The sequence below is a fragment of the Macrobrachium rosenbergii genome, chromosome 31, assembly GCF_040412425.1.
Source record: "Macrobrachium rosenbergii isolate ZJJX-2024 chromosome 31, ASM4041242v1, whole genome shotgun sequence".
NCBI classification, from domain to species: Eukaryota; Metazoa; Arthropoda; class Malacostraca; order Decapoda; family Palaemonidae; genus Macrobrachium; species Macrobrachium rosenbergii.
The window spans coordinates 26,295,705-26,321,139 of NC_089771.1; the positions used below are offsets into that span (position 1 = coordinate 26,295,705).

General features: G+C 35.1%; 1 protein-coding gene across 1 annotated transcript in view; it reads right to left on the bottom strand.

Annotated features, from left to right (window-relative positions):
• LOC136855446 (pleckstrin homology-like domain family B member 1) overlaps window positions 1-25,435 on the bottom strand; it is a 317,769-nt gene that overhangs the window by 167,918 nt on the left and 124,416 nt on the right. Inside the window, 5 exon segments of the mRNA XM_067132489.1 lie at window positions 3,083-3,622; window positions 4,487-4,609; window positions 5,486-5,659; window positions 6,353-6,624; window positions 24,415-24,537. Coding sequence (XP_066988590.1) covers window positions 3,083-3,622; window positions 4,487-4,609; window positions 5,486-5,659; window positions 6,353-6,624; window positions 24,415-24,537 — 1,232 coding nt within the window.

Consider the following 25,435-nt stretch of genomic DNA (forward strand, 5'->3'; position numbering starts at 1 on the left):
GTGGCATAATGAATTAATTTTCATAATTAACATTATTTCATATTTACTTCAATATGCTGACGTCGATTATACATACATACATATATATATATATATATATATATATATATTATTATATATATATATATATATATATATATATATATTATATATATATATATAATATATATATATATATATATATATATATATATATATATATATATATAATATATATATATATATAATATATATATATATATATATATATATATAATATATATATATATAAAATATATATATATATAATATATATATATATATATATATATATATATATATATATATATATATATATATATACACATACAGACATTCTTCAGTGCATATAAAAGGCCATAAAGTTTTGAAAATGGACAAGTTTTTTTAAACCCTTTTTAACCTTCTCAAATTCACCTAAAATAGGAATGCCGTGGCCCACACACTGATTCCACTGCCTTTGCCTGGATTTTGACAAACATAAGTATCGTCTCTCTTATGCAGATTTACACAAGGAAGAGCAAGAAAGCAACATGGATACTGAACAATATTGATCACGCCCTTGCGTAGGAAGCCGACACACTTAGACGAAAATAAAGGAAAGTTTCATATTTAATACTTTTATCTTTCTTTCTCAAACAAATACCTGCAGACTCACACTGTACCTCTCTCTCTCTCTCTCTCTCTCTCCCCTGGAAATCTGTCATAATATCTGTCGGCCATGTCAATAAAATTTATCATCATGTTTATCTTTCTTAATCAAATACCTGCAGTGATAATATACTCTCTCTCTCTCTCTCTCTCTCTCTCTCTCTCTCTCTTGGAAAACTGATCACAACTAGCATAATACTGTATCTGCTTGTCACTATGAAAACAAAATTATGCAAATTTCAAAAGATTATCTCTTCTAGTCATTCTAAAGCAGGAGACTTTCACAATTCCCACAATCGTGATCATTCTCTCTCTCTCTCTCTCTCTCTCTCTCTCTCTCTCTCTCACTGGATAATTCTTGAATAATCATATTTTTGTCTGTTGCTCTTTAAATATGATTCAGAATTTAAAGGATAATTTCTCTTTCTCGTTCCTATAATTATATATGACATGCTCTCACACTGTCTTCTCTCTCTCTCTCTCTCTCTTTCTCTCTTCTCTCTCTCTCACTGGATAATTCCTGAATAATCATATTTTTGTCTGTTGCTCTTTAATAAATCATACTAGTCCAACATAAAAGGGTAATTTCTTTATTCCTATAATTATATAAGATATGCTTTCACAATGCGCATAATCCTTCTCTCATTTAATCCAAAACAACAAATTCTAAAAATAATTTGTATTTCCCCTAGATATAAAAAACCGTAGCCTCTCATACGTAGAGTCTTCCTACTGCGCATGCGCTGATCGGCCGTATGCTGACTGAACTGCCTTATCCTAATTAACTGCCTACGGAGTCTACACAAAACATTCCATTACTTTCATTCGGACTGTTTATCTCGAGTCTCTCACCACCCTCTTTCACGTTTTTACTTTATTTATTTCATTCCTCCTCCTTCCCCAAAACTCCTCTCACATCCACCACTCACCCACCCCGCCCATCCCATGTACTGCGGCCTGCACACTCCCACCCCACCCGTCATGGGTGTGAGTTGTGTGTGGTATGTTGACATAGGTGGCGCCCCTTTGTTGATGTGAGCCAGACATCGTGGTGGTGGTGCCTCACCAACTATAACATATAACAGTGGCTGGTCGTACCTGCTCCCTTCCTCAGTCATATGATGAGTTGCTTTAATATATATATATATATATATATATATATATATATATATATATATATATATATATATATATATATATATATATATATATATATACATACAGTACATACTTATAGTATATAAATATATATATATATATAATATATATATATATATATGCATACATATGTATGTATGTATGTATATATATATACACAACACATTAATGAGTATAAAATATGTATGTATTACTACAGCACAAAGTGATACACCCTGGATGATATATGAAAAATGTACATGATACACTATACATATACACATAAAAATGTACATGATACACTGTACATGTGCAAACTGACAAAATCAGACTCTTATTTCCAACAATGACCGACATTTCAAGAGACCTTCCACATAGCAATAATCTGATACAATATAATCTCGTAATCTTTCAAGGGCAGCCTAATGAACTCCTTATCTTAATTAAAAGTGCTATTTGTTTGCCCATCTGTTGAAAATTATCTTACACTAAGAGTTATCGTACGGGGAACAAAGTAATTTCCTAGACAACCAAATAAAATTACAAAAGGGTCATTCGATAAGATAACTATTCACTGTGCTAGTTTCCTTGCCTTCTCGTCTAAAGATAATTATAAAACCTTACAGATTAAGATACCAGCCAAGTTACTAAGGATGTCAGGCTGATAATCTACGTTGATAATCTGTTAACTGACCTCGTAATCACGGGAAATGAGCGAACCTTAAGGATTTATAATTATGTTATATACTTATCAAAATCACGTTGGACTACAATCTCCTAATTTGCCCTTCCAAATATTGGCAAATGATCGTCTAGTTACTTCCCATAAGTTAGATTTCAAATAAACAAATAACAAATAAAAACGAATTTCAGGATGATTAACTCAATGAAACAGAATCTACATTCGAATTTGTAAACATAAATTTCAATAAGATTTATTCGATGCAAAAGAACCGTTTTTGAGTTTTGTAAGTGAATTTGTGTGTGTTTTCAATGTGTATTATTTTCTATAAAATGCTATTAGGGAAATTATTCTTTTTCTACAATTATCCATCCGTTGACCCGCGATATTGTGACGCAAGGTCAACAAGTCAGACTTCGCATTATGGAAAACAAAACATAATCGTCTCACTTACTCGATTTGATAGAAAACTTGCAAACGAACCAATGCAGTGAAAAATTATTTTCCAAAGGTAATACTCAGAAGAACTGTACGAGTCCCTCTTTTAATAGAAAACAACAACAACAACAACAAAAACAAAACAACATCCCTTACCTGTTGTTTCCTCAACTCGCTGTGCCTCAAATCCTCCAAGGAACACCTGGTCGGAGTCTTACCCCCGTCGCGACCTAGACCTATGCTGCCCAGGCCGACTCCCGGCGTCCACGAACTAGTCATGGACGGCGCTGGGGAACCAACCAAGAGACCTCCTCCTCCTCCTCCGCCGCCGTAGGAGGCGCTGGAAGACGCCCTTGAATGCCCGGACAACCTGGACAAGGAGGACGTGCTAGGAACTATGGCATTCGTGGTGGGGGAGGTCGCTGCTGAAGACGCCCCTGAGGTCATACTCGACGGCGAGTGCAGGGTGTGAGTGACGCTGTGCCCTAGGGTGTTGGTGGTGTTGGTGGACGCTGCTGACGAGGGCGACGGAGGGGGAGGAGGTAGCGATCGGTACATCATGTTGTGGACTAAGGTCATGCCTGATGGGGAGACGACGGTGGAGACTCCTGAAGCCGTCGTGGAGCTTCCGGCAGATCCGCTGTTGCTCCTGCGTAGGGAAGTTATAGGGGCGCGGGGGGCCAAGGCCGGGGGTGCCTGGAAGGTTAATTTGGGTGTCAAGTCAACCGTGTAGCTTTCGGGAAAAAAAAAAAAATTTTTTTTACCCGAACGGGTGTATACGTTTACGTGCAATTTGGCAACACGAAAATATATAAAACTATCTACAAGTCTCATGTTTAAACTATTTAATCAAATGATGGGGTAATAAGTAAAGAACAATTCTTAAAAATAATAATAAAGAATACAACATGATAAGGACTACGTTGAATTGACATACCACCACACCTCATATTTCACAAAATAAAATAAACATTTGTCAAATAACACCAAATAGAATTGTCAATTTGCAACCCATTTTTTAAAGCGAGGTATGTTCATCTAAAAACGTGTAATAACAATTTCCATTCACGGTAAAATAACAAATTTACATGCAAAAACCACGGTTCTAATCTCTGTGAGAAAGCAGATCTAAACCTAGGGAAGGAAGGAGACCTGTAGAATAAGAGAGAGAGAGAGAGAGAGAGAGAGAGAGAGAGAGAGAGAGAGAGAGAGAGAGAGAGAGAGAGAGAGAGAGAGATGCTATCATCTGAAGAGAAAGAAATACTACCACCTGAAGAGAGAGAGAGAGAGAGAAAGAGAGAGATACTATCACCCGAAGAGAGAGAGAGAGAGAGAGAGAGAGAGAGAGAGAGAGAGAGAGAGAGAGAGAGAGAGAGAGAGGAGATACTATCACCTGAAGAGAGAAATACTACCACCTGAAGAGAGAGAGAGAGAGAGAGAGAGAGAGAGAGAGAGAGAGAGAGAGAGAGAGAGATCTTATCACCTGGAGAGAGCGAGAAGGAGCGAGACGCTATCGCCTGAAGTGAGAGAGAGAGAGAGAGAGAGAGAGAAGGCACTTACGATTTCATTTCTGGTGTAGATGTACTCCCCGAAATACCTCGGGCGGGCAACTCGGCCTCCTGCGGTGCCATTCACGGGGGACGTCGTGGAATGGTTAGTTCTCCCTTCGGAGCGGGGAGGAACCTGCGGAGGAACCGAGGAATTACGAAAGAAATAGGAAGTTCCAAATAAATAGGAAATGTGGCAAAACTCTGTTACTGCGGAATCACATAAAACAAGGTTTTGTTTTGTTACACAACAGGTTATTTATTGTTTTGTCCTTTTTGTCTTGCAACACTGAGCAAACAAGAAAATGTTCTTCAGTGTTCTTGGAACCACATAAAAACAAGTTTTCGTTTTGTCATACAGCTGGTTTTGTTTTGCCATTTTGTCTTGAAACACTGAGCGAACAAGAAAAGGTTCGTCTGCGTTCTAGATTATACAATTTGTCAGTAAATCATGAACTATGTTCTTGGTCATAAAATTACAATGCAATGATCAATTTTATGATTTTGGTAATAATACAACAAATGAAAAATTAGCCGCCTCTGTGACGTACATACCTCAACTAATCACCACAGACATAACACAAGCCACAGTATTTTCAGTCACTAAGTAATTTTCTTCAACAATTTACCTAAGGTACTTATATGTCAGAAAATATTCAACTATATTGATTATGATCTTAATAATTAAAAATTTTTGTGGCGTACCTCAATTCCTGAGCACAAACATGACAAGAGATACAATTAGTTTTTGCTATATATTATTAAATGAAAAAGCAATATATATCTATCTTATATAACCTTAATCAACAAAGGATATTTAAAACATCAGAAATTAACACTTTTCTTCAACTATTTACCCAAAGGTAAACATCCAACTATGTTTACCACGATCTTATTAATGGAAAACTTTGAGCACAGACGTGACATGAGGCGATGTATATTAAATTATAAAGCAACATGCTTTATACAGCATTACTTTAATAATTAAGGATATTCATTGTAGGAACCTGACCTCAGGAGGCGTGTCCGAATCGCTGTCGGTGTCGTCGCGGGAGTGATGGTGAAGATGGTGGTGATGGTGGCTGTTGCCATAGTTGCTCCGGACGCTTTCCTTGGCCGACCACTTCTCCGAGGCCTGGCGTGACAGGGACTCTCTGGTCTGGGACAGGTGTTCGAACTTCGACACCTACATCAGGGAGAAGGAAATAAAATCTTCAGGAATGCTACTAGCTGTAAAGTACGTTCTGTCATATATTGTGTGTTTATCCTGGAAACTATTCATGTAGGTTCTGACTTCTATTATATATTTGCCCTGATTATGTGAAGAAATACACTTAAACATAACCTGAATACTATTCAATTAAGTCCTGATTTCCATTATATATTTACCATGATTATGTGAAGAAATTTAAACACATAACCTATATTTAAGTCCTGATTATGTGAAGAAATACACTTAAACACATAACCTGAATGCTATTCAATTAAGTCCTGATTTCCATTATATATTTACCCTGATTATGTGAAGAAATGCACTTAAACACAAACCTGAATGCTATTCAAGTAAGTCCTGATTTCCATTATATATTTACCCTGATTATGTGAATAAATACACTTAAACACTTAATCTGAATACTAATTAAGTTCTGATTTCCATTATATATTTATCCTCAATATGAGAAAAAATACATTAAACACTTAATTTTAAGTGACTAAAATTAAACTTCTTGAAAACTTCTAGAAAAAATATTCAGCTCACTGTGGGAACTACACTACAAGTTATATTTTACCTTAAGAGTCAGCAATAAACCCAACATACTCAGTAAACTCAAATTACCATAACATAACCCAAACTGCATTCACAACCAACATCAATTACCTTATCAGTGAACTCCTGACTATCGCCGCTGCACAAACTGTTGTTGTTGGTGACCTTATTCGACGGAAAGTGATGCGAGGTTATAGGGTGGCCGGGCAAAACTGGGTGGGCGGGCGAGGGGCTCGTGGGCGTGGTGGGGTGACTGGAGGAGGTGACAGGCGTGACCTTCCGGGAAGGCACGGGCGGCTTGGTCTCGCCGGAAGAGTTCAGGGGGGAGCCGTTGGGCGGAGAAGCGTCCCCGCCCATGTGGAAGTACTCTGGGTTGTCCACACCTGAAATAAGCGGTGCTTATTATTACTGTTATTGTTATTTCGTTGTCGACACCTGAAATGAGCAATGCACATTATTACTATTATGTATATTATTATGTTATTGAAACCTGATATGAGCAATGCATATTATTACTGCTATTATTATTATGGTGTCGACACCTGAAATGGACACTGCATACTATTATTATTATTATTATTATTATTATTATTATTATTATTATTATTATTATTATTATCAATTCGCAGTCGAAGTCTGAAATGAACAATGAATGTATTATTATTATTATTATTATTATTATTATTATTATTATTATTATTATTATTATTATTATTATTATTATTAATTCGTTGTCGAAGTCTGAAATGGATTATTATATTATTATTATTATATTATTATTATTATTATTATTGTACCGATGTCCCAGCTGCTTAACCGATCTGGAGGTCTGTGTAATGTTACGAGAGAGAGAGAGAGAGAGAGAGAGAGAGAGAGAGAGAGAGAGAGAGAGAGAGAGAGAGAGAGAGAGAGAGAGAGAGAGAGATGAATAAAACACCCTTGGACTAAATAGCAACGTTTTTGGATTGACAGAAAACTTGTCCCACAACCAAGAGGTAGCAGAAAGATTTGAAAACGGGAAACGCAGGGTGTGACAGGGTTGTGTTGTGTCCCAAAATAACCTCACTGCATGGCGATTTTACAATGAGGGAGGCAGATGATGTGGGTGGTGTGAGTGGGTGTGGGTACTCATTCATTATAACACTGGGTATACTACGACACTGCACTACTGCCCATACAGAGCAAAAGCTGTAAAATACGCTACGGGAGGAGAGTAGGACTAGTGAGGAAAAAGGAGTACATATTAATAAGGCGAAGATAGAATGTAGGGTAATGACAAAAGGCCAGGAAGTTATTTGCTTTGAGTTTGAGTTGAATATAGGAGGCAACATAATTAAACAGGCGGAACTTGGTTGTAGGATATCAACTGTGCATTATGACAGGTTATTAAACATATGTTGAAGGAGACAAAGGGAGCATTTAATAACATTAAAGTATTATTATCATCATTCAACTGTACAAAAAATACTTGTAAAGGAGTGTAAAAAAAAAAGACTGTTGAATGAAGGAAACTTGGAAAATTCACGATAGAAAACAGACAGGAAGCTGTAAGAATGAAACGTGAAGGAATGTGTTGTGCCCGCCATGGACAGAGACTCATTAACAAAGTGAAATTCGTAAAGAATGAACACAATGGGAACTGTTGATAACAATTCAAATTTGTGGGTCACGTGATGATTAGTATTCCAGTATAAAATGTACGTTATAAATTGTGAGAGCTTTGTATTAAATTGCCTACGTAAAAGTTTTCTAAACACCTAAAATTTTTAAATAATATATTTAAGAATTCAAACTGAATAAAAGAACTGGGAATGAAGTTAGATTGACAGATCTTGTGGTGACAAAATGCTTAATATAAGATCATAAATTATTTAGGCCTAGGTACCTTAAACAATGCAACAAGAATGACTTTCATAAATAAAAGCTACTGAAAAACCAGGATAAGCATCCAAGACATATAAAAGAATTTTGAATAAATTTACAAAAAGAAGGCAAATGCATCAAATGCAGCCAAACTGCATATTCTCTATAGTGAGGTTCACGTACCCGTTTTCTATCATTACAGCCGGGGTAACTGCAATAAAAGGCTGCACCTCTATCCTATGACAACCAAATATCTTTACAAGTGTTGACAAGGTTAAATGTTGGGATATCTTTTCTTTTCAAGTCTAGACCAGATTGATTTCTTTCAGGTCTAGACCGGATTGGTGAAACAGGTTCGCTGAATAAAAATATATGACAAACACCAGCTCTGACTCGAGTTCAGATTACTGGACCTAAATTTGATTAAATTTAATATATAGTTTCGTGAATTTAACACTTACGGTATTCTTGGGGTTATTTCTTTTTGTAAAGATCAAACTATGTCAATTAACATTCTTTTATTCTATCTGTTTAATTATCAGTTTCCGTTTCTTCAGCATATAAGAAAAAATTCTATCATGAAGATAAACGTTTAATTAAAAATACTGAAAAGTTTAAATCTTTTAACGGGCCAAATGGAATGCGCCATTGTTACGAAAGCAGTTGCAAATATGTGTGCTTGCAGTTCTTGCACAGACACACACACACACTCACAGAGAGAGAGAGAGAGAGAGAGAGAGAGAGAGAGAGAGAGAGAGAGAGAGAGAGAGAGAGAGAGAGAGAGAGAGAGAGTAAAAAATAAGTTAGCGATTTAATAATTTGATATGATACCAGTGAATTGGGTGAAATATATATATATATATATATATATATATATATATATATATATATATATATATATATGTGTAAATGTGTGTGTGTGTGTGTGTGTGTGTGTGTGTGTGTGTGTGTGTGTGTGTGTGTGCGCGCAAGCGCCCTTGCACCAACACCTTCTGATAAATTTCATAAAAAATAGGTATGCACTGATTGCACTCACTACATTTTGTGTTAAAATTCCACCATTAAAAAAACTCAAAAAAAGACAATGAAAACAAACAAGAACCTTAACAAGGCAAAGATCAAAGGTACGAAAACAGTCCCATAAATCAATCTCTTCACCACAAGGGAAAAATAACAAAAAAGAAAATAAAAATTAAAGCTATGCGTGTAATCAGCTGCGTCCTATCAGCCACTTGAGTCAACAATGGCTCAATTACCCTGCGATTTCCCAAAGACTGGCCTTGGGGTTACAGGAAACAGGGATAAAAGAATGGGCCTCACAGACACACACATTGCAGCAGCTGAGAGAGAGAGAGAGAGAGAGAGAGAGAGAGAGAGAGAGAGAGAGAGAGAGAGAGAGAGAGAGAGAGTACAGCCAAAAAAGTATATAAAAATGAAAAACGGAAGGTTTATACCTGTCTTGCAATTTGGCTATCATAAAGGAAACAGGAAAATTTCGACTGTTGCTATAGATAAAAATATAAGACAATAAGAATAAGTTTAAAAATAACAAAATATCACTCTTTTCCACGAAATGAAAAGAGCAAATCAGTGGTTCAGGCTCTCACAGTTATTAGGGAAAAGAACTGAACTTTGCACTCCCTTAGAACAAAGGAAAAAATAAAGAAATATATATTCAGACAATCCCGCTGACGACAAACTTATCCAGTTGAGAAAGAAGGAATTGAAATAAATAAACTAAGACTCTTGCAGTTTACAAAAACACAGAAAGGGGAAAACGTGGTTTCCATTCCTGAACTTGTGGGAAAACTGAGAAGCCCAAACTCTTGCAGTTAAAGGAAAATTGTGAATTGTGTCATTCTGACATCCTTGTCTTGAGAACTATTATGTAAAGGAGGCTTAAGACTTTATTGCATGCAAAAATATATATCATAAAACCATAAATGAATGAGGAATTTCTATATATTTCTGGGGTAGTTCTGCAACATAAGCCTATATTGAAAACGAAAAGATATATTGGTAACCAACAAGGTAAAACTATAAATTAAAAGATCACTATTACTTTCTTTAGCAGAAAAGTCATTTCTAACAGCACAGCATTAGTATTTATCCTTTCTCATATTACACAACGAACTGTAGTATAAACATATTTATAAAATACTGTTAATTCATTGTAATTCTTGTGTACATTTGGTACACACCACTCTACACTTTATTCACAGAGTACCCGTGCATTATTATATTGTAGAGGTACTTATGTCCCCAAATTTGACATTTTTAGTTTTCCTCACAACACGGTCATATTGCATTACACTGCTGGGGAAGGCAACAGCAGCAGCAGGCGGCCTCTTCATCCTCATGTTACGAAAGACACGCCAATTTAACTTCCGCCGTTGGCTCGGTCTATGGGTTGCTATGCACGGGGGGGAGGAAGGGAGGAAGTGCGTTGGAGGGGGAGGGGAGGGGAGCAGCACGAGCTATAACTTACACCGCAGAAGACCCTTCTAAATTGCCTACGGGGATTATTACAGGAGAGACGTGTAAGTCTTTCCCCCTTTTACTTATGAGGATGATGACTGGAAGTTTGGACAGATCCAAGAAGGAGATTCACTTTCGCTAAATTAAAGCTAAGTAAAAACGACTGTCATAGGTGAGAACCACATGTATAGCTGCATGGATACTTCAGTCACTTTAGTAAGGTAGACCTCTGAATGTCAAGGTTTTCAGTGTAAATTACACAGTAACGTTTCTTTATCTAGAGTGTTTGGGTTCGAATCCCACCACAGAGGGGAGTGTTTCTTCATATTCCAACTAGAATTCAAGGCTTGTAGTGATGAGAGTATTCACAAGTGTGAGGAAATGGGGAAAATACATTATATATATATATATATATATATATTACTATATATATATATATATATAATATATATATATATATATATATATATATATTATATCTATCTATCTATCTATATATACAGTATATATATATGTATGTATATCTATCTATCTATCTATATATATAGTATATATATATATATATATATATATATATATATATATATATATATATATATATATATATATATATATATATATATATATATATATAATGTATATAATGTAAAGCCCTGCTAGTAAGCTAGGTCAATTTAACGAAAACAACAAATCAATGCAATATTAGCAAGATGTTTACATATCCCTAAATATAAACAAACAGAAGAAACATGGCATGAGAGAAGACAACAACTGCATATGTCTTTAGCTAACCCCGAAAACAAACAAACAAAAAGAAAAGTTTTACAATTACAAACAACGTGACTCCCGTGATTAGCTCTCTAAGTTCTCATACAGCACAAAAACATTTTTATAACCACTTGAAAACGACGAAACAAAATCAAATAATGCCTCCGACACCAACGAAGTCTGATTGACCGAAACCTGAGCGCCGTTCACACACGTGGGTGCGCGAAAATCATGCCTGTGTGTGACAAGAAGGGCACTTAAGCCGTTTTAGAATTGGATGATGTCACACTGGAGTGAGAAATTACTGGCATCACTCGCGTGACTCATACCCTTAAAATGTTGGGATTGAAACTCGGTACTGCCTCCTCGAGTTTATAAATAAGGGCCCAGATACTTTAAATCTCAGTACAGTCACGAAAGCTGGTCTAAAAAATGTAAAAACTTTATTATTATTATTATTATTATTATTATCCAGAAGATGAACCCTGTTCATACAGAACAGGTCTGTAGGGGCCAATGGCTTGAAGATCAAGCTTCCAATGAATATGATGTTTGTTTAAAATAAGTAATAGAAGGTAACAGGAACTCAAGAAGGACGAGATCAATTATTAGAAAATATAAAAAATAAATGAAATTAATAAATAAGCAGATAAAAATATAAGAAAATTATTAAAGTGCGGGAAACTGTTTCAGGGTAGCAGTGCACTGCATCTTGGCTTGAGCTTCTGAGGTTCCAATTGTGCAACATCCTCAACACAATTGTCCGCAAACTAAAATTCATTCCTATTAAACAACTTAATCACAGGACCTTTCGCCACAGATCCTAAAACCTGACCCTTTAAAACTTTCAAATCAAGGTCACCAGACCTTCGTATTCAATTTAGTTCTAACACCTGGCGTCGAACACTTTTAAAACTATGTTAATTCACAAACGTGATCTCCAATCCTTGCAGCTCATTCCAGTTGAAAAATGTGGCTTCAAATATTCAAAGCTTGTTTCAATTTAGAAACTCCCACTTCATTATAATTACAAAACTGGTCTCGAATTTCTAAGAATAATAACCAATTTATAAACATGGTCTCGAACCTACAAACAGATCCCTTTTAAATTTCTGGGTCGTGAATCTTTCAAAATCACTAAAGTCAAGAAACCTGGTTTTTAAGTTTCTTTTTTACTGGCTGCTGAAGAACAAGAGCCCGTGCCAGCACAAGGCTGGTTGAATCTAAGAGTTTCTTTAAACTTTATAATGAAGAAACCTGGCCTAATTTCATGCTTATTTCAATGACGAAATCGTGCTTGGCAACTTTCAAACGTTTTTTAACGGTTTTAACGTTTTTCCTAGTAACGACGACTTCCAACAGATGGCGTTTAGTGTTTCGTGGAGAGGTTAAAAACTTTGGATGATGATGGTGATTGCATAATGAAGCGAACGTACAGGGTGCATAGAGAAAATACCTCATAAAATAAAACTGGGAAAATAATCAATTACATATTCTTATATTTTTAATCTATTTATTTGTTAATTTGTTAATTTATCTTTTATATTTCTTAATAACTGATTTCTTCCTTCTGTAATTCCTATTACCTTATGTTCTTTCAAACGAACACCATATTCTTTGGAAGCTTGATTTTCAAATCAATGGCTCCTGTGGGCTTATTTCATATGAATAAGGTTCATCCTCTGAATAATAATAATAATAATAATAATAATAATAATAATAATAATAATAATAATAATCGTCATCATCATCATCATCATCAACTGTAGATAAAAATGGTAAATAATTATCGTACTACTAATAATACTATTACTATAATTACTACTATTTTGCAATTGAAAAAAATCGCTTTCATCACCCCATTTGGACAACATAACCTCCATCTGCTTCAGCTCGAGAGAGAGAGAGAGAGAGAGAGAGAGAGAGAGAGAAACTGTGTCAGAGGCCTCTCTCCTCAGGTGATAATAACAAACCTACCAATTAAATTAACGAGGTAAAAGAGACCAATAGCTTCTGGGAACTACGAGCTGGTCAAAGAACTCGCCGTTGCGTTTATTCCTTTTAAGGAATCGATATTATTTTCATAACAGATATTCAATGGCCTTCAGTAACTGTTAAACAGATAAAAAAAGTCTGAACACACATATACATACATAATATATATATATATATATATATATATATATATATATATATATATATATATATATATATATATATATATATATATATATATATATATATATATATACATATATATATATATATATATATATATATATATATATATATATATATATATATATATATATATATATATATATACTGTGTATATATATATATATATATATATATATATATATATATATATATATATATATATATATATATATATATATATATATATATATATATATATATATATATATATATATATATATAAACATGCGTGTATATAGAAAAGTACGTTAATATCCTTTAAAAATTCTCTATGATGATAAAAAAGTTGACGTAATTAAAAATACATAAAATTAATAGATTAAATACTTTTTATACTGACATGTATTCATTTGAACATAGGTTATATTTCATTAGTATATAAAAAATGTATCGTAACTTTATTGCAACAAGTAAAAAAATTGTCTCAAATTTGTAGATTAAAAGTTGTGCATACGTAAATTCTTTAAACTCTATTATATATAAAAATCCATAGTACAGTATTACTTGTCATTTTCTAAAGAACCCTTTTAGGCTACCTTACCATAAATATCAAACCCCACGCGAATGTAATATTCATGTAACCTGCTTTGCTATATCTAATATGACACCTTTTCTTGCTTTACAATACAAAGCATTTTAGACTTATTACCAGGTCACATCCTTTTACTTTCATTCTAGTTTAAAAAAAAATTAATGTGACAGATGATTATGTATGGCCCAACAAGGTCAATCGTAAAATACATACCCATTTGCATTCCCCAAATTGTCATGACAATGGCACAGGAAGTTACCACATAGTCAACCGGGTATTGATGCAATGCTCTCTCTCTCTCTCTCTCTCTCTCTCTCTCTCTCTCTCTCTCTCTCTCTCTCTCTCTCTCTCTCTCTCTCCCTTAGTTACAATATCAACAATGCACAGAACCAAATGATCATTACAGCATTACTCTTCACAACATCAAACGTTACAAAGTCGTCAGAGAGAGAGAGAGAGAGAGAGAGAGAGAGAGAGAGAGAGAGAGAGAGAGAGAGAGAGAGAGAGAGAAAAATTATAAAATTATATATATATAATATATATATATATATATATATATATATATATATATATATATATATACAGTACATATATATATTTATATACTGTATATAAGATGCTTATATTCGCAGATCTGTTCGAAGTTAATGAGATATCCATCAAATAAAAAAAAAATTAAAACGAACAACCTTCAGAAGAAATATGAGTATGGAGAGAGAGAGAGAGAGAGAGAGAGAGAGAGAGAGAGAGAGAGAGAGAGAGAGAGAGAGAGAGAGAGAGACTATCACCGAGGTTCTTCACCTTCTGCCAACCCTTTTTACGAAAATTTTACAAAATCTTAATGAGAGAGAGAGAGAGAGAGAGAGAGAGAGAGAGAGAGAGAGAGAGAGAGAGAGAGAGAGAGCGTGTGTGTGTGTGTGTGGGGCGTGCATCGCCCAACATGCTTTGGATGGTGAGGGTGAGGTGGTTTGCTGAGGTATGTCCGGAGGGGCCCAGCCACCTACGAGTATACTGTTTCAAATACTTGAAAATCATTATCTGCCACAGCGAATTCTTTCTTGAACGGGCAAAGCAGCCCATAACTCTGCATCTTTCAAGCTATTAGAGTTGAAATATTGAAACAAATGAAGCAATGTGTAAAAAATATGATTTTTAAATCCTTTCAAACTATGTAGAAAAAAATGGAAACTAATGAAGCAATATGTATTTATTTGATGAGAGTACAATAAACTTTTGATTTTCTTTTTAATGTATGTCATATTTTAATCTATTTTTATTTTAAAACTTGAAATGAGAAATGGATGATTGTATTATATCCTCTACAGCTAATTAAAACCACAGAACGTTCTCTCATTAATATATCAATATATATATAATATATCATTATCAGTGTATATATATATAATATATATATACACACCGTCCCGTGAAACACACACACACACACACACACACACACACACACACACACACACATAACGAATATATATATATATATATATATATATATATATATATATATATATGAGTACATCAAAACCTTTAAAAATATTAATCAATACAATGAATGCTTGAAAACAATCAACTGCTCACGAACACAACATTTCTGATTCCTCCAAATTTCAAACATGCACTAAAACAACGGTTCTTTTCAGAGAACGATTCTAATCAAATCATATATATTATTAAATTTCATAATATAATTTATGTCATACACAACAGATACCAAAAATATATACATATAATATTTCGCCTATATATTCTATTTATATAAATAAATACTTTATGCACAAAAACCTTTAAAAATATTAAAGACACAAAGTACTGGTTTCAAAGACCCATCCCTTACTTATTCTTAAAGACACAAAGTACTGGTTTCAAAGACCCATTCCTGACTTATTCTTAAAGATGCACAAAACAACTGGTTTCAAAGAACCATTCTGACTTAAATCATATATATTATTAAATTTCTGGTTTGAAAGACCCATTTCTGACTTATTCTTAAAGATACAAAACGGTTTCACATAAATCCCATTCCTCCGTGTTTATTCTTAAAAATAAATACTTTATTTCAAAGTCTCATCCCTTACCTATTCTTAAAGACACAAAGTACTGGTTTCAAAGACCCATTCCTTACTTATTCTTAAAGACACAAAGTACTGGTTTCAAGATTCAAAGACCCTTTAAGTCTTAAAAATGGCGTTCTTAAGAATATGAGGTCTTTCACTAGTCCCCACGTTCTTAACACTAATATGTATTTGCTTTCCACAAGAGTTTTTATTAAAATCAACAAAATGAAATCGACTGATATAGAATGTAGCTGAATGTCAAGATAATTCTCAGAGGAAATTTAGGTGCAAAGAGAAGAAAGAAAGGGAGAGAGTCCCACCCACTTGCCATCTGTAAGGATACGCCTATGTTCTTTATATGGATCTGCTCGAATAAAATATTATTTATGCTTTTGAACATTTGTCTACATTGAGCACATTCGCTAATGCTGGACTTTAACAAGTCCTTGCGATGTTTGCAATGATGAATATTACAAAAACGTCGCGGTAAAAGTATAATGAACGAGAATATAACCAAATATATATTTTTTATGCAATTTAAGAGAATCATTCTTGAGATAAATCTTGAATAAAAGTGGCACGACATACGTTTCAATCATATATCATCAAGTATCTATTGACCAATTATACCCAAATCCATTACTTGAGATCTCGGAACAGCTGGACGGAGATTGCATTAGCCTACTAACGAAACCCAATTATTCGTCAGCAAAAAAAAAAAAAAAAATACTCCCAAATAAAAGCAACAAAACTAACACACAAGAAAAAAATAGACCGTTGAGAAATCACAGCAATTAGCAGATTTACCAAACATCAACAAAATCCCGCAATCAACCCCTCCCACCCACACAAAAACCTCACAGATGCAACCCCTTTGCACAATGCAATCATTTACCAGCTCACTAAAAAGCCCAGGACGTGGGCTGACCTTCATCAGCGCTGTACAAAAGTGGTCCTCCAACCCTCCCCCCCTCCCCCACCTCTCCCCAGCCTTCTAGAGGAGAAGAACATCTGTTTGAGACAACAAAAGGTTTCAAAACACTCGAGAGTCGTTGCGATAAACAGACCACGAGATCAAACTTCCTATAATACTGCTGCCATGACCCTTTGGTTAAAACGATGTGCTGGACTTACAACTGAATTGCTGTCTCATTGACATCATGTTTATTTATTAAGGGTTCACATAAAGTGATGATTTAAAGATGAATTATACTGGATTTTTAATTATCTCTCACATGAACAAAGCAATGGCTTAAAGCTGAGTTATACTGGATTTTGAATTATATTTAACAACAACTTAATACATTAGTGAATAATAATAAAAAGCTACATGCCATATGTTCACAAAGACAGTTCAAGCAGAAGGAAATAAAATGTATTCGTTATATACAAAACCAGTAAATTAACTTTGCAAGGTCATAGTAATTAAGAATATATAAAACGTGCACTTCACCAAAAGGAAATGCATCAAATACCGCTGAAGTTTCTGTACCCTACGGGGCTTATGCCCCGATGTAGGTGTTGGGTGGGCAGGAGGCTTCAGATCAACGACTTTCTCTCAAGTTTTTTCTCTCTCTTTTTTTTTATTTTCAGTTTTTTTAACTTTTGTATTGCTATGTGGTTTAGCATGTAAGGAGAATAATTGCTTCTTTACTAGGGCCCTCTCATTGCATGCTATTTTTAAAAAGGAACTCTCTCTCTCTCTCTCTCTCTCTCTCTCTCTCTCTCTCTCTCTCTCTCTCTCTCTCTCTCTCTCTTAGTCCAGGGCAAGCATATGCGATATCTTACACCTCTGACCTTTACAAAGTCAAGGAAAGCACAGTTCCTAGTATACCATCTGGTCCTTTATACTTAGAGGTATTGTTTGTCGTTATCCCCGACTACAATCTTAAATGCCACAGTATATCACATCCTGGGTAAGATAGACCGTGTGTCAGTTTGTACTCGCAGCCTAAAACCTTAGGAATTACACATCAACCATACATACTGTCAATAAGAAATTAGAGTTTTCTTTACTGTTTGCATTCACAGCCTCAAACCTCAGGAATTACACGTCAACCATAAATACTGTCAATAAGAAATCAAGAGTTTTTTATCAGTTTGCACTCACAGCCTCAAACCTAATGAATTACAAGTTTACCTCATATAATGCCAATAAGAAATTGGAGTTTTCTTATCAGTTTGCATTGGCAGCCTCAATCCTAAGAAATTACACACCAACCCTACGTACTGGCAATAAGAAATTATAGTTTTCTTATCAGTTTGCACTGGCAGCCTTAAACCTAAGAAATTAGAAGTTTACCCTACACACTGCCAATAAGAAATTATACAGTTTTCTTAATTTTTTCCTTATGAACAATAACTCATGCTTAAAGGTCGGCTCTGAGATCATAAAGAGGACGCAGTAGAAAACCTGATCTGGCACACCAAGTGCAATTCAGAAAGTCACGGCTAACATCACTGGAGACTTTCAACGGCCGGGTCACAGCATGACCGAGCCGGGCAGCCCACGTTGGTGAGGAGGTGGGCCTTGACAAGGTGAGGAGCAGAACCTCTCTCTCTCTCTCTCTCTCTCTCTCTCTCTCTCTCTCTCTCTCTCTCTCTCTCTCTTTAGAACAGGTTTCCAATAACCGATCCAGCCATGACAAAAGGAATGAAAGCTCTGACATTAATAAGAAAATGTAAGCTTCAGGTGTTTTACCCCAATGCTATTCTCCCTGCATTTTAATACATTTCTATCTGTTTATTGATTTTTTCTTTCTGTATTTCTCTTTACCGTCTCTTACTTCCTAATGAGCACCGTATTCTTTGGAAGCTTGAATTTCAAGTCAGTGGCCCCTACGGGCTTGTTCCATATGAATAGGGTTCATCTTCTGAATAATAATAATAATAATAATAATAATAATAATAATAATAATAATAATAATAATAATAATAATACAATCTTAAATACCGTTTATATATCATGACACCCTAGAGCCCCACCCCCGTTTACTTATTTTCCATGCAAAGGCCGACGGGAAGGGGCAACTCGATGTCCTTACCTGGCAAAGGCCTATAGGAATGAAACCTAAAGATGGGTGGAAAACGACCAGGCCGATGAAGCAGGGCCAAACTCGCCTCTTAAAATAGGGAAGGCTTTGTTTTTTGAGAATGACACTTGAATTGTGTCGAAACCTTAACAGAAATGGTTTCGACACAATTCGAGTGTCATTATCATTAATAGAAATGATGAACGGGAGAAATTTTATACCCCTATGATTTAGACAAGACCAATTGGTTTAGTAAAAGTGATGAATAATCAAACTGGATCATCAAAATAATGACAAACATCTGAATGACAGTGGATATCTTGAGGCCAGAGCAGTAACTATGAAGACGAATAAGAAATGCTTCCATTTTATTATAATTAAACGCCTACAGGCTAAACAAATGAATGGGTTATAATTTAAACCGATAATTATTTGCCCCGACAAATTCTTAAGGCATTTAATAAAAAATGTTTTCAGGATAATTAAACTGAATGGGTGATAATCTGATTCAATAATTAACTGCCCTGGCCAGTTCTTAACTACACATTTGACTTAATTGGCACTGAAAACCACTGACGTATCTACGGGTCATTAAAACAACTCCGGAACACGAACCTTATCATCATAAAGAGCACAACCTATCGGAGCCTTCTCTCAGTGACGTCAATGAAGCCTTAATCGAGGCTTTGTCGCACCTCCTTCACGAAAACAACATCTGTTTATTATCACGCTCTCTCTCTCTCTCTCTCTCTCTCTCTCTCTCTCTCTCTCTCTCTCTCTCTCTCTGTCCTGGCTTCGCTATGCTCTCAAAGTCTTTGTATGTACATTTGTTATATCATACTAAGAGAGAGAGAGAGAGAGAGAGAGAGAGAGAGAGAGAGAGAGAGAGAGAGAGAGAGAGAGAGAGAGAGAGTTTGTCTTTGGAATCAAAACAATTTACGCGTCCTCTGCTGAGTCCCATTGTGGATCGGGTACCTCAAGCAGTCAACTGTACACCTGATAGTCGATCGACTGTAGTGGGTCGCAGCCAAGTTGGCGAACGACATGGGGTTAGCAACCTCATCCCAAGCTACAAAACAATACTCCTAGCAGTTAATATATCAATTGAACTGAACACAGAATATATGCCAAAGGCTAAGCGCTGGGACTTATGAGGTCATTCAGCGCGGAAACGGAAATTGAAAGTAGAAAGGTCTGAAAGGTGCAACAGGAGGAAAACCTCAAAGCAGTTGCACAATGAATTAATTGTTAGGGGAGGGTGGAAAGTAAGATGGAAGAAAGAGAATATGAAAGGAGGTACAGTAAAAGGAACGAAAGGGTTGCAGCTAGGGGGCCGAAGGCACGCTACAAAGAACCTAAAATAATGCCTACAGTGCATCGCATGAGGTGCACTGACGGCACTAACCCCCATACGGGGTTATAGAGGAACTGCATAACTATTCTGAGGCTTATGATCAATGAATTCATTCTTATCTGATGCTTAATTAGTTTAAAGATTTATTTTCTATGTTCATTTGCATTTATTTGTAAGTTCCCAACAATTTTTCTTCTTAGTATGTTTCTTTTCTCTTTTCGGTTTTCCCGATAAAAGTGTTTACACCAAATTTTCGATAACGACTACGATAAGGTGGAGAGTGACAGAGCCTCTTACCTCATACTTCACACAAATTATATCTACTAAAACTACTCCTCCGTCCCTATGGTCTTCGTTCCATTCCAAAGCGAGCGTTTATTATTATTTCAAAAAGTGAACCCTCACTAACAAATGAAGGTTGCCTTGACACGTCTTAATTCCGTCCACTTATCTTGAATTGTGACGAATCTGTCATTTTCTGGAGATAGCCTAATTCTGACGCAACCTACCCTCTTAAATAAGACTGTCTGAGATAAATAAGTTAAGTATACCTTAGTTTAACCAGACCACTGAGCTGATTAACGGCTCTCCTAGGGCTGGCCCGAAGGATTAGATTTATTTTACGTGGCTACGAACCAGTTGGTTGCCTAGCAACGGGACCTGCAGCTTATTGTGGAATCCGAACCACATTATAGCGAGGAATGAATTTCTATCACCAGAAATAAATTTCTCTTATTCTTCATTGGCCGGTCGGAGATTCGAACTTGCGGCCAGCAGAGTGCTAGCTGAGAACGGAACCCACTGTCCCAACGAGGAACTCGATTGTCTGAGATGCCACAGCGTCAAAAGTGAGAGGATTATTGTCATGTCTTTTACGTCCACTCCCTTTATATTCAATTTATACACCATTATTTCAATTATCTACAACATGCATCATTTCTTTTGGAAACGGTTAAAAGACCGTGAACTTAACAGGGAGTTGTTAGAAAAAACAAGTTTTCTGTACAGCCGCAACAGCGTATAATCAAGGCCACCTAAAATAGATCTATCTTTCGGTGGTCTCGGTATAAGGCTGTATGAGCCGCGGCCCATGCAACTTTGCCCACGGCCTGGTGGTGGCCTGTCCTATATCGTTGCCAGAAGCATGATTATGGCTAACTTTAACTGTAAATAAATAAAACTACTGAGGCTAGAGGGCTGCAATTTGGTATGTTTGATGACTGGAGGGTGGATGATCAACATACCAATTTGCAGCCCTCTAGCCTCAGTAGTGTTCAAGATCTGAGGGCGGACAGAAAAAAAGTGCGGACAGAAAAAAATGCGGACAGAATAAAGTGCGGACAGAATAAAGTGCGGACGGACAGACAAAACCGGCACAATAGTTTTCTTTTACAGACAACTAAAAAGCAGAAAATATCCTTAACAAGATGAAGCTAAGAAACCATCGTCAGTCTTTTGTTCTCGTCGTCGCCATTAGTTTTAACAAGGTTCGACAAAACCCAGAAAGCCAGATTCTACATACAGTTTATTTTCGTTTAGCGGGCCACTGCCCACTAGAGCAGTCAGGACTTAACCTGCAGTAAACAACGCTCTAAGTGGTATCCCACAGTTCTCTGTAACAAATTCCTTAGTCATTCTCAATCTCTTTCAATAATTTTGTTCCGCCATCATACTGCTACTTCTACTAAATCTACATCAAATATAAAATGTCAGTATGTCTTGAAAATATAATATGGCGTCACACATTTGAAAAGATGTGTTATTTATATCAGAGGTCTTCTAAGAAACAGCCAAAATATTGCTTCTATGCAATCCAGAATCAAAGGAACATTTTTGATATTAAACATCAGAGCAACAAAACACACACGCACATTAATATATATATATATATATATATATATATATATATATATATATATATATATATGTGTGTGTGTGTGTGTGTGTGTGTGTGTGTGTGTGTGTGTGTGTGTGTGTGTACGTATTAAATATGTAAAGAGCCCGAGAGAGACAGTTGCTCTCTGAAATGTAGCCTTTATTTTTACATTTTGGCGTTTTTATGGGCTCCTTATATTTGATGGAATTCTGTTTTAACAGAAAATATTTCACAGTCATATATATATATGTGTGTGTGTATATGTGTATATACTGTACATATGTATATATATAATATATATATACTGTATATATGTATATATATAATATATATATATATATATATATATATATATATATATATATATATATATATATATATATATATATATATATATATATATATATATATATATATATACATACACACACACATACATACAACATAGAAAGTAACCCTTGTCACCATGTTCAAGCTACAATTTCTTGACAATTCTTCACTGACACTTCTCCATTCCCACAAAACCAAAACTAGCTAACATATTACACAGACAATATCACATCACGTCGTAAATTCAAAACCTCCTAGACCATAAATAACAAGAAGAAAGAAAAACAAAACACCAAAAAAAAAAATAAAAAAAAACAGTACCAAGAGGCACACACACAAACTGACACGTATTGCCCAACGAAATGTGCAAAAATATATCAAAAGTGTCTTGTTACATACAAATGCGGGTTTTACGCATTCAGTTTAGCCCCAGGAGAATTCCAACAGTTGTCGACACATCTCGATCACGCTGATGTACACGGGCTTACAAGAGTTTAGGATAATGTTATGGTAATTAAGTCACAATGAGCGCATACTCTTCTGGGACGGGGCTATGCTCTTGCTTAGCAAGCTTTCACAGAACAGATTGCCCGAAGTGAAGAAATAAAAGAGCAGTTAAAAATAGAGCAATATTATCTTTCCCATTACCTTCTGTTATTTTTTAATAATGGTCACCATATTCTTTGGAAGCTTGAATTTCAAGCCAGTGCTCCTATGAGCTTGTTCTATATGAAGAGGGCTCATCTGAATAATAATAATAATAATAATAATAATAATAATAATAATAATAATAATAATAATAATAATAATAATAGTGCACGCAATGACTAAAAACTGACGATAACAATAACCCGATAAAAGTAGTGAAATGTGAAAAATAAAATAAGCAATACAACCGGAGTGTAAAAAGGTAGTCTACACAACAGAGGCTAAGGGACTGTCCACGAAATTAGAACCCTGGTTGGTCAAAGGCTGATGTAAGGCAACAAGATGTGGCAACTGCAATACTCCAGAGGCCACAAATGGCAGTAAACATACTCAAATCAATTATGCAAGCCATCAATGAGAGTTGTTGAACTCCCTCCACCCTCCGAAAAGAGTCGAAATCGTATAAAAATAATAATAAGCATCACTTGAATGCATCACTAATAAAGAAATGAAATATAATGGATATCATCAACTGAATCGTGAATTAAGATGAATTTTTTTTTCTTCTTGAATAAAAAAAGAAATACATTGTGATTTGATTGTTTCGATGCAAAAATAGAAACAATAAAATTTAAAATCAGTTTTTTGAAATATATTAAGCAAAATACAAGTAAATAATAAACAAACCCAACTTTACCTGTCTAAAATTATGCAAAATATTCAAACATAATATAACTTAAACCCAGCTTATTTGGAGAATATGAAGTAATCTAAAAATAAATAATAAACATAACCAACAACCCACCCAAACATTATGCAACCCCAAAAATAAACACATACCAACTAAAACCATAAAAAAAAAATACAAATAACTTAAAACCAACTTATTTCGAGAATATAAAGCAAAATCAAAATAGATAATAAACAAAAAACTAAATGATTTAACATCCCAAAACAAACACAAACCAAATATAAATAATAGGAAACACTACATTACACATACCCGGGTAAAAATTGATGGGCACCATACTGATTCGCGTATTGGGAAGGATAGCTTTCATCAACTGGGCCTCCTCGGGATGGTTGAACCGGAAGTAGTTACTTCGACCCAGGCATATCATACATCCTGTTGAGGAAAGAAAGAAAATTAAATACAAAAATATGTCAACTGGAAATAATATTCAGCCATTGCAAAGAATTTCCCGCGGTCTAAATTAAGAACATGGACTAGTGAATGGCAAATCATTTTATACAGTATATGCGGGTACAAGCATGTGCAGGCACACACACAAATTATGGAGAGAAAGAAAAATAATTACAATCACATCTGGAAATAATACGCATCAATTTGAAGGATTTCTCATGGTCCAAATTCAGACGATGGAGCCGTGAATTACATAACCATTACAAAGTACATCTGGGTAAAAGCACGAGCAGACACACACACACACACACACACACACAAATAAGGAAAGAAAGAAAAGTAATTACATTCATAACATGGAAATAGTATTCATCAATTTCAATAATTTCTTATGGTCTAAATTAAGAACATGGGCTTGTGAATTTGCACAATCAGTAAATAGTATATGTAGGAGCGAGTCAATTAAGCATACATAAACACACACAGAAATAAGGAAACAAAGAAAAATAATTACATTCATAACTGAAATAAAACTCACCAATTTGAAGAATTTCTCATGGTCTAAATTCAAACGATGGAGCCATGAATTACATAACCATTACACAGTATACATCTGGGTACAAGCACGTGCATACAGTACACACAGACACACACACACAAATGCAATGGTGAAAAGGGTGAGTGTAACCTTGAAAACGCTTGTGGACGTGACTGATAGGGATACAAGGTAGATAATAATTAGACGCTGAAAAATGAAAAGCACCAGAAGTTGATGCGATTAAAAGTTTAATACTGCATTACAGTTCATGAGCGTGATCGAGCAGCTGACCAGGGTGTGTAAGGTAATGTCACGATGAGGAAATAATCGGAAGGAATTCGT